The 11,207-nt window shown below is 42.6% G+C and overlaps 1 protein-coding gene across 1 annotated transcript; it reads left to right on the top strand.

Annotated features, from left to right (window-relative positions):
• Positions 1 to 2,602: 2,602 nt before the first annotated feature.
• LOC115475036 (olfactory receptor 5V1-like) lies at positions 2,603 to 3,529 on the top strand. Its single transcript, XM_030210775.1, has one exon. The coding sequence runs from the start codon at positions 2,603 to 2,605 to the stop codon at positions 3,527 to 3,529; it is 927 nt and encodes a 308-aa protein (XP_030066635.1).
• Positions 3,530 to 11,207: the final 7,678 nt, after the last annotated feature.

Genomic DNA, 11,207 nt, shown 5'->3' with positions numbered 1-11,207 from the left:
TATTGAAGTGCGCTGAACTTCTAACATGTGCAGGCAAAAATGGGAGTGGTTTTAGGCAGAGAAATGGGCATTTTGAGGGCATTTTAAAATTTACACGTGTAGTTATAGAATATGGCCCAGTGCGCATAAATCTATGTGCTGGGATTTACACCATATTTTTGCTGGTCTTTATCTGCCATCATTTATTATGGGTCCCTTTTACTAAGCTGTGTAAGGTGCTAATGTGCACCTAATGCAGCTTAAAATGACCTACAATGGGATTCACTTAGGTGTCCTGCCGTATGTGCCAAATGTGCACTAATCATTTAGCACAGCTATAGTATGCCCTAACTGGTTAACACAGGTATAGCATGTGAGCCGTTAGTACCTAAAAAATGAGTGGCAGTAAGTGCTCATGTGGTAAATTTTTTTAATGGCCGCATAAGTACATAAGTACATATGCACTGCCATACCGGGAAAAGACCAAGGGTCCATCAAGCCCAGTATCCTATCTCCGACAGTGGCCAATCCAGGCTTCAAGAACCCGGCAACCACCCCCCCCCCCCCCCTGAAAAAAACAAAACAAAACTGAATTTTTCAGTTTAAAGGGGGTTTGGACTTTTCCCTCAGGAATCTGTCCAAACCCCCTTTAAATTCAATAAGGCCAGCTGCTGTCACTACATTTTCCGGCAACGAGTTCCAGAGTCTAACTACACGCTGAGTAAAGAAAAACTTTCTCCTATTTGTATTAAATCTACCATATTGTAGCTTCATCTCGTGTCCCCTGGTTTTGTTGTTGTTTGAAAGTGTAAACAATGGCAACATTAGTGTGTGGCCATTAGTATAAAAAATATTAAAAGGCCATTTTTACAGCTGTGGAAAAATGGCCCTAGCGCACAGAAAAAGCCTATAGAAGGGCACGCTAAGGCCAATTGTTGCTGGAGCTTAGTATAAGAACTTCTATAATTATTGGAGATGTGAATTTGTTTGAAACAACATTTCCTATGTTGCTTTATGTCATTTTAAACCCAAAACAGGAAAAAATTTAGAGTATGCACTATTTGAAAATAGTACTCATTATTGCAAAATAGTGTACAGTATTGTGAAATATTGTGCATTATTGTGAAATAAGGGACATGTTGCAAAATAGTGTGCAATTTTGGAAGTACTGTCCCAAAACAAAAAGCTAATGAACCAAAAAGATAAAAAAGAAAAAAATTGGATAATACCAAATACATACACAAAAATTAAATCAATCAAATCAAATCAATTCTTGTATACCAGTAATATGTCCTTTCCAGGGTTCAGTGTGGGTTACATTCTAGGGGGTATGCTTACTAAGGTGTGTTAGTGTTTGTAACGCGCCTTTAAAATTAAGGCTCGTTAAACGCTAACTCGCATATACATATCTATGGGTGTGTTAGCGTTCACATAAGCTATTTACGCACCTATAGCGCACCTTGGTAAACAAAGGTGTAGGTGAGACAAAAGCTGATAATGTTAGTGTGAGTTATGAGAACAATTAGAGACCATTGGTGTAATGCATGAGACCAAAAACATTATAGGAAATGATAATGGATGATACAAGGAGGTAGAAGTCAATGGATTATTATGAGGCAGCCTTTGAAAAGAGAAAGGTTTTTAGCCTCTTCCTGAAGCTAAGGTAGCTTTTTTTCTGTCCTTATAGCAATAGGTAGAAAGTTAGATATTTTATTCCAAGTACAGGGAATAGAGAGCTGAAAATCTTCTGATTTTGAATTGACTCTTGAAACAGTGACGCTAGCTACAGTTGTTCTTTCAGTCTGTTAGACTGAATGAATGACATGAACATTTTTCCCCTGCACACCCCTAGTATTTACTCACCTTTCAAAATATGAGCTCAAGGAGAATTACAATTCAGATACAGTTCACTGAGGGGTCATTTTGCTAAGCTACACAGGGTCCCCCTCATCCTCAGGCCTACCTTACAGTCTCTGGTGGTCTAGAAGTATAGTCAGGGCAGCAGCAATCCCCTTTTTGCTCCTGATCATGGCTACTTAGAAATCAATATGACTGACGTGACCTCTAGCAGAAGTCTCATGACAGGTTGAGGCAACCATTTTGTGATTCTAAGGTAGGCCTACTCATTCTCAAAATGGTGGCCATGACCTCTACCTTATAATCCAAAATTGGCTTCTGCAACCTCTCAAGAGATTGCTGCTAGAGGTCTCAGTAGCCAGCATGAGCTATATCACCAGGGATTATTACAAAGGACCAGGGGAAGAAAAGAATCCATAGCTGGATAGGTAGAAGACAGGGGGCTACTCATGGTCGAGGTAGGGTTGAAAGGAGGGAGACTACTCCTGGAGAGAGGTGGGGGAGGGGTTCTGCTTCCACTGAAAACAAGCAGCAGGTCCAACTGAGACAGAGCATAGGCAACAATATTTTTCATCACAGACGAAAACATGCTGAAAATGAATTTTGCTGCATTTCAGCTGATTCCAATGCCAAAATCATATTTCAGTCGGTCTCTAATAACTGTATTACTTATGATAAAGAAATATTGTGCACATTAGCCACATATCTTTTAATTTATTTTTTGTTTTGCCTATTCTTGTTCCAGCAGCTCTTCAGAATCGGAGAAATGGAAAAGACAAATCACTCCAAAGGGACCGAATTCATTATTCTGGGATTCTCTGTGCTTCCTGAAATACAGCTCCTCCTTTTCCTTGTGTTTTTGATTATTTATCTGATGTGCTTCATAGGGAACTTTCTTATTATATTCACAGTGTGCTCTGATTCCCATCTGCATAGCCCCATGTTCTTCTTCCTCATCAACTTGTCCTTTTTAGAAATCTGTTACATGACTGTCACAGTGCCTAAATTGTTAGCAGTGCTCATAGCACAGAATAGGGCCATCTCTTTTATACAGTGCATGACTCAGATGTATCTATTCCTGTCCTGCACAAGTACAGAGTTTTATCTTCTCACCGCCATGGCCTATGATCGCTATGTTGCCATCTGCAAACCCTTGCATTACACCATCATCATGAACAAGAAAGTCTGCATTATTCTAGCCATTGTTTCATGGACAATTGCATTTCTAGATCCAGTCCCTCAAGTTACTTTAATATCTCAATCATCTTTCTGTAGCTCCAATGAAATTAACCATTTCTTCTGTGACTTCACAGCATTGATGACTTTGTCATGTTCTGGGACCTCTATCATTGAAAATATAAATTATATTGAAGGTCCACTTTTAGGTTTGACCCCATTCATATTAACAATTATATCATATGTGTATATTATTTCTGCTGTATTAAAAATCCACTCTGCTACAAGTAGACAAAAAACCTTTTCTACCTGTTCCTCTCACCTCATAGTCGTTCTATTATTTTATGGGACCACTATTGGTGTGTATTTGAGACCTCAGACTTCTTACTCAATGAACCTTAACAAACTGCTTACTGTAGTGTATATAACTGCAATTCCACTGCTCAATCCCTTGATTTACAGCCTGAGAAATAAGGAACTGAAAGGAAGTTTATGGAAAGCAACCAGAAAAGCGTAAAACTGGTTTTTTTTTTCTAGAATTAATAAAATGCTGCACACTGTATGATGGCAATATCTCAACAACGAGTAAGCAGTGTGAGAATTAATTTCATAACATAGGGGTCTTTTTACCATGCTGCGGATAAAAACACCCCAGGTAACAGAAATCTTACCGCATGGCCAGGTGACGGGGGGGCCCTTTCTGCCACCAATTGAGGTGGCGCTAAGGGCTCCTGTGTTAACCCAGCGGTAAACAGGCAGCACGTGGAAATGCCTGGTTACTGCCAGGTTACTGCCACTAAGCCATTTCCGAGTGTTTTCTTTTCCCACAGAATTGGTCGGCAGTACTCCCGGAAGAGCGAGTGGTAAGCCCATGCTGGGCTTACTGCCGCTCTTTAAAAGGGCCCCAAAGTGCCTAAATGAGATGTCAAAAAAGCCAGCTTTTGTAGTCATATTTTACAAAGGCAACGTGGAGGGGCATAATCGAACGGGGCCGGCTGGCCCGGTAAAGCGGCGCCCCGACCATATTATCGAAACAAGATGCCTGGCCATCTTTCGTTTCGATAATACGGTCGGAGCCAGCCAAATCTCAACATTTGGGCCGGCTTTAGAAATGGCCAGCATTGGTTTACAGCGATAATGGAAACTAATGGCGGCGATTTCCAAATCCAAGGCATTTGATCATGGGAGGAGCCAGCATTTGTAGTGTACTGGTCCCCCTCACATGCCAGGACACCAACCGGGCACCCTAGGGGGCACTGCAGTGGACTTCAAAAATTGCTCCCAGGTGCATACCTCCCTTACCTTGTGTGCTGAGCCCCCCAAATCCCCCCAAAACCCACTCCCCACAACTTTACACCACTACCATAACCCTTAGGGATGAAGGGGGGTACCTACATGTGGGTATAGTGGTTTTTTGGGGGGGCTGGAGGGCTCCCATTTACCACCACAAGTGTAACAGGTAGGGGGGTGTGCCTCGGTTCACCTGCCTGAAGTGCACTTCACCCAGTAAAAACTGCTCTAGGGACCTGCATATTGCTGTCATGGAGCTGGGTATAATATTTGAGGCTGGCATAGAGGCTGGCAAAAAATGATTTGTAATTGTTCTTGTTTGGTGGGTGGGGGCTGGTGACCACTGGGGGAGTAAGGGGAGGTGATCCCCGATTCCTTTCGGTGGTCATCTGGTCAGTTGGGGCACTTTTTGGAGGCTTGGTCCTAAAATTAAATGGACCAAGTGAAGCCGGCCAAGTGCTCAGAGCCGACCTTCTTTTTTCCATTATCAGCTGAAGCCGGCCATCTGTTAACCATGCCCCCGTCCCGCCTTTCATACCCTGCCGAAATGCCTCCTTTAACTTTGGCTGGCCCTGCGACGGAAAGCAGTTGGAGTCGGCCAAAATCGGCTTTTGATTATACCGATTTGGCCGGGTTTAGGAGATGGCCGGCCATCTCCTTCGAAAATAAGCAGAATAGGTGCTTATACACCTCTTAAAGACAGGGTCCTCTGAATTCACAAAAATTCTGTTGCTCAGATTATTTCAATAAATGTGTAATTGTGTGCATACACTATATGCATGTACGTGTGTATTTCATTAATTATATATGTACATTGTAACTCCGCCTACATTAAACTTATGGAAATTCTTATTCTACATGCAAATGTATAAAAGTATTATTTATTCTTTTTATTTTTAAAAATGTATAAACTAAGTGGATTTCAAATAAAATATACATAAAATCCAGTAAGAGACATCAAATCAACACACTAGGCAAAAAAAAAGTTTGGGCTATGAGAAAGCTCTCAATCTGCTGTAAAACAGGTTTGTACACATTAGAAAAGATCTGCAAAAAGAGGAAGGTCTTCAAGAGTTTCTTAAACTGCTAAATTGTAGAACAAAATCTAACATGTCCTAGGACCCCATTCCAGAGCAATGGACCTGTCACTGAAAAAGCACATACTGTCGTCTCTGCATAATGCATCAGGTTCAAAGCTGGAACCACAAGGTGTCTATCATTATTGATCCCAACTGACATAAAGGTTTGTACAATTGTATTCTGCAAATACCATTGAGCAAACTCATACAATGACTGATAGATCAATGCCAAAACTTTATTCTGAATCCTATACATAACAGACAACCAGTGCACCTGGTGTGACATGTTCAAATCAATTACTTCCATTATTAATCTTGCACAGAATTCTGGACAACCTGGAGTGCTTTGTTTCGGGACTTTGCAATACCCAAATAAAGAGAACTGCAGTAGTCCAAAATAGTCAAAACCTGAAAATCATAAGCATTTAACATAGGCTTCAGCCTCAACAACCTCCTCAAGATTAAAAAGAGAGAGAGAGAGAGAGAGAGAGAGAGAGAGAGATCTGCACAACTTTCCCTATTTGTTCCTTAAAATGCAATTGAGAATCTAAGATGACACCCAACCGTTTCATAGATTTCACATGAATAGACACTCTATTTACCACATAATTGGTGTGGTGATCATTTGCCTTCCTATAACTACAACTTCAGTATTCATTAATTTAAACAATAGTTTATTATCTTTCATCCATTTACCTATTAAGTCCATACATCTCTTCAATTCCTTGTCATGACCAGATATTATCGGGGGACACAAAACCTGAATATCATCTGCATACATAATTTTATAAGATTCATTTTCCATGTGTAAAACATGCTTTACAAGCAGAAAATGCTGTATAAAATTATCCATTATGCAGTATTTTTGCATGCAGGTGGCTATCCAGCTTATTTTCGAAAGAGAAAAACGCCTATAGTGTGACCTAAATCGGGAGACAGACGTTTGTCTCGCAAAAGCACCCAAATCGGTATAATCGAAAGCCAATTTTGGGCATTTCCAACTGCACTCCGTCGCGGAAACGAATAAAGACGGGGCATGTCGGAGGCGTGGTGGAGGCGGAACTGGGGCGTGGTTATCAGCCAAGGAGAGATGGGCGTCTTTAGCTGATAATCGAAAATAAAGGCGTTTTTACCGCGATTTTGGGTCACTTTTTTTGGACCCTTTTTTTTCACGAACAAGTCCCAAAAAAGTGCTCCAACTGCCCAGATGACCACTGGAGGGAATCGGGGATGACCTCCCTGGACTCCCCCAGTGGTCACTAACCCCCTCCCACCAAAAAAACCCCACTTTAAAAACTTTTTTTCCAGCCTGTATGCCAGCCTCAAATGCCGTACCCACCTCCATGACAGCAGATTGTGTTTGATCCTGTCACAGCATTTCCCTGGGTCAGATGTGGCTCTCGGGTGCAGTACAGGGTCATATTAGTATTGCATTGTGGTGGGTGTAGGGTATTGGGCTCCGTGATTTTATTAGCTTGTGTTACAGTCTCACGATGTTGGTAGTTGGTAGGCTCTTCTCCCATGGTGCTTTCCCCCCTGCCTACTGGGTAAGAGTGTGCCCTGTTGTGTTTCCTGTTGTCCATGCGGTAGTGGCCATTTTTGTAAGCCAGTTTTAGTTCCCTTTCCTGTGTTAGCCACGTTAGACAACTTAGTTCTTCCCTTTAATGTTGCTGAAAGAGGGCATTTTACAGCATTCTGCGAGCTCTGACCTACTGCTCATCTCAGTACCAGGGAGACTCGTTGCCAGTGGGGCACAACCTCTGATCTGCAGTTAACTGTGAGTAAAGGCGGTTATTCCAATAAAGGACGTTTTCGGAGAGATTAGTCTTCAGGTGTCAACTGGTGTGCCAATGTTATATAGCAGCAACCAGTCCTAGAGGCCTGCATGTATGCAGGTCCCTGGAGCACTTTTAGTGGGTACCGCAGTGCACTTCAGCCAGGTGGCCCCAGGCCCATCTCCCCCACCTGTAACACTTGTGCTGGTAAATGGGAGGCCGCCAAAACCCACTGTACCCACATGTAGGTGCCCCCTTCACTCCTAAGAGCTATGGTAGTGTTGTACATTTGTGGGTAGTGGGTTTTAGGGGAGGGGGTTGGGAGCTCAGCACCCGTGGTAAGGGAGCTATGCATGTGGGAGCTTTTTCTGAAGTCCACCACACTGACCTAGGGTGCCCAGTTGGTGTCCTGGCATATCAGGGGGGCCAGTGTACTACCAATCCTGGCCCCTCCCATGACCAAATGGCTCGGATTAGGACGTTTTTGAGCTGGGCGTTTTTAGTTTCCATCATCGCTACAAAAAACAAACGCCCAGCTCAAAAACGTCCATTTTTTTGAAAATTCGGTTTGGCCCGCCCCTTCACGGACCCATTCTCAGAAATAAATGCCCATGGAGATAGGCGCTTCCGTTCGATTATGCCCCTCCACGTGTGTCCAAAATGGCTCATATAAAATAGTCCAAAAAATAAAATAACACAAACACACCTTTTTTACAAAAAATGTTTAATAAATTTATATTGATGATTCAAATGGATTCCCGAAAAAGCAAATACTAATTAATTAGAGGGGAATGCATCAATGTAAGGTAAAAATGCACCTCTTATTACACCTTGATTCTCCGTAGGATTCAGCAAAGCCATGGCCCGATGTTTCCAGGCTGCAATAGCAGGGTCCCTCCTGGCTTCTGGGCCCCCTGACTTAAGCCCCCTTCCTCCCTGATCAAGTCCAATTTCATCACAATGACTGCCTTTGTCAGAAACAGTTGACCTTCCTCATATCAGGCATCTGGGAATTGCCCAATGAAATCAGTTGTATCATAGGTCTGGTATCAGAAGCATGTGGGACTAACCTGCAGTTGACCAGTCCTTGTTGCCTTTTCTGTGGTAAACCAAGTAATATCGTCTGTTATAGGAAGGTGAGCTATCAGTTAAGAGAAGAGCGGCAGGCTAATGGCTATAGTAGTGAGCTGCAAACAAGGGGATCTGGGTTCAATTCTCACTGTTGTTCCTTGAGAAGGCACTTTCCCTAGCCTCAACTGCAATGTAGAATGGTTAGGTCCCTAGTGATAGGGAAAATTTCCTGTTATGTGCAATACAATCAGGTTTGTCTGTTGATTTCTTTTTCTCCCTGTCACCTTAACCATCTGGGCTATGTATTGCTGGGTGAGTGATGCCCACATCTGACTAGATCTCATGTGGCTGTATAATACCCATATTGGCTGTTAGGCTACTGTAATGCACAGGAGGAATAACAACTTGGTTGTCAAAAGTGTATAAAACTGGTGTAACATTGAGAGAAATTCAGCTTCTCCTCTTGCTTCTGCATGACACTGCTTCTTTAGCAGCTGCCAAGATGGGACTAGCTCATGAGAATGTAGTCTGGCTGTCACTGGTCACAGGAAATCTGCTGCAGGCTTAGTGATAGGGTTTCCTCAGGACATGGATCATGGGTGAGAGAAAACCTAAGACAAATTTAGGCAGGCAAAAGCAAGGGCTTAAATCACTTTGGGGGAGTTCACAACTTCCACCAGCTTCTGCATGAATTTTGTTTTGTTTTGGTTTCCTTTTTGTGCACGAGTGCCATTTCCTAAGCAGCCTTTTTCTGTTCTATGTTGTCAGCCAATGAAAGCAGGCTGCCTGCAGATTCTTCTGGCATTTTATATTTATTTTATAAAGGCTTTCACCAAACATATATATGAGTTTTAGTCAGATCTTCAGAAGGAGCGTAAGAAGTACTTATCATGACTAAGCTTCTGATCATATCTTCCTCATAGATCCATTTTTTCATATGTAACCAAAATTGAAGTTAAAAAAAATCAAATCCATTCATAATACATTACATATGAATACATTAATCTGAATCCAGGACACCACCTGACATGATCTCATGTTTCACTACACTGCATCAGGGAATTAGGTTCCTGCAAAATTCAAAACTATTTTTAATTTCTCCTGCCAGTTCACTCCGCATCACCCGGGCCACAAATAAACATCAGATCCATCAACACTCTCTCGCTCAGTGTCTGGTCTCTAATACACGAGCTTGGGCGCAGATCGGGACCGGACTTACTCCGGTAGGCTGTAAAATGTTAAACTGGGATTACTCAAGTATTCTTAATCAGTCTGGGAACAAAGGTTTTCACTCACACTTCCAAGAGATACTCTCCACACCAAGGATTTGCAGTTTTATGCAAAACTAAACTTTTCTGAACTCTGCAACAGGCAGTTTAAGACTTCTTTGAAGAGTCCATTTATAATCCAAGGGCTCACCTTCCCTATGTGCATGACAAAAGTGTGGAGTGGTACCCAGTTCTTTGAAAGCAGCCTAATATTAGCCCTCTCCTCAAGTCACTTCACTGGCTTCCTATCCATTTCTGCATACAGTTCAAACTCCTCTTATTGACCTATAAGTGCATTCACTCTGCAGCTCCTCAGTACCTCTCTACTCGCATCTCTCCCTACATTCCTCCCCGGGAACTCCATTCACTGGGTAAATCTCTCTTATCTGCACCCTTCTCCTCCTCTGCTAACTCCAGACTCCGTTCCTTTTATCTTGCTGTACCATATGCCTGGAATAGACTTCCTGAGCCGGTACATCAAGTTCCATCTCTGGCCGTCTTCAAATCTAAGCTAAAAGCCGACCTTTTGATGCTGCTTTTACTACTACTACTACTACTTAACATTTCTAAAGCGCTACTAGGGTTATGCAGCGCTGTACAATTTAACATAGAAGGACAGCCCCTGCTCAAAGAGCTTACAATCTAAAGGACACGTGAACAGTCAGTCTGATAGGGGCAGTCAAATTGGGGCAGTCAGGATTTCCTGAAAGGTAAGAGTTAGGTGCCGAACACAGCATTGAAGAGGTTGGCTTTAAGCAAAGACTTGAAGATGGGCAGGGAGGGGGCTTGGCGTAAGGGCTCGGGAAGGTTTTAACTCCTAACCCTTATTCACTTGTTCAGAACCCTTATTTTATCATCCTCACTTTAATATTCCCTTATCTCTTATTTGTCTTGTTTGTCTGTCTTAATTAGATTGTAATCTCTGTCGAGCAGGGACTGTCTCTTCATGTTCAAGTGTGCAGCACTGCGTACATCTAGTAGAGCTTTAGAAATGAATAAGTAGTAAGTAGTAGTAGTTGTTTCCTGTTTTGTTGTTTTTGATTTTTTTTAAGCAATCCTAGAGTTCCTAGGTTGTCCTTTTGGTGAACTTTGTTGCTGCAGCTGCTTAGAGGCTCAGAACATCTGGCACCAGAACTTTCCAGAGACTTGGGGAACTCAGTGGAAGGAAATGGAAGTGAAAGAGGGGTTTGGCTCTTGAAGGATGTTTCTGGTAGAAGCTGTGAACTCCCCCAAAGTGATTTAAGCCCTTGCTTTTGCCCACCTAAATTTGTATGAAGTGCACTGCACCCAGTGGTGTGCTGGTAAATTTTTAACAACAGGCTCTCTCCCGGTCCACCTCGGCACCCCCCCCCCCCCCCGTCCACCACTGTGCCCCCCCATCTACCTCTGCGCCCCCCCATCCACCTCTGCGCCCCCCCAAAATTGCAGAGCTGGCTATAGCCGGGGGGGGGGGGGGGGGGCAATGCATTACTCTCTCCAGGAAAAAAAATTAAATGATCCCAGGTTCCAATCTAATTCATGTTTAATATGGGATAAAATGCCATAAATAAGTAAATAAATATAAACTTTTAACATTCAGCACCTGATTCTCAAAGTGGACATATTCCAAACACTATAATGAAAATAAAATTATTTTTTCTACCTTTGTTGTCTGGTGACTTTGTTTCTCTGATCGTGCTGGCTCAGTATCTGATTCTGCTGCTCTCTATCTG

The sequence above is a fragment of the Microcaecilia unicolor genome, chromosome 7, assembly GCF_901765095.1.
Source record: "Microcaecilia unicolor chromosome 7, aMicUni1.1, whole genome shotgun sequence".
NCBI classification, from domain to species: Eukaryota; Metazoa; Chordata; class Amphibia; order Gymnophiona; family Siphonopidae; genus Microcaecilia; species Microcaecilia unicolor.
The sequence above is the reverse complement of the archived record's forward strand: the minus strand, read 5'-3'. Positions and strand labels throughout refer to the sequence as shown.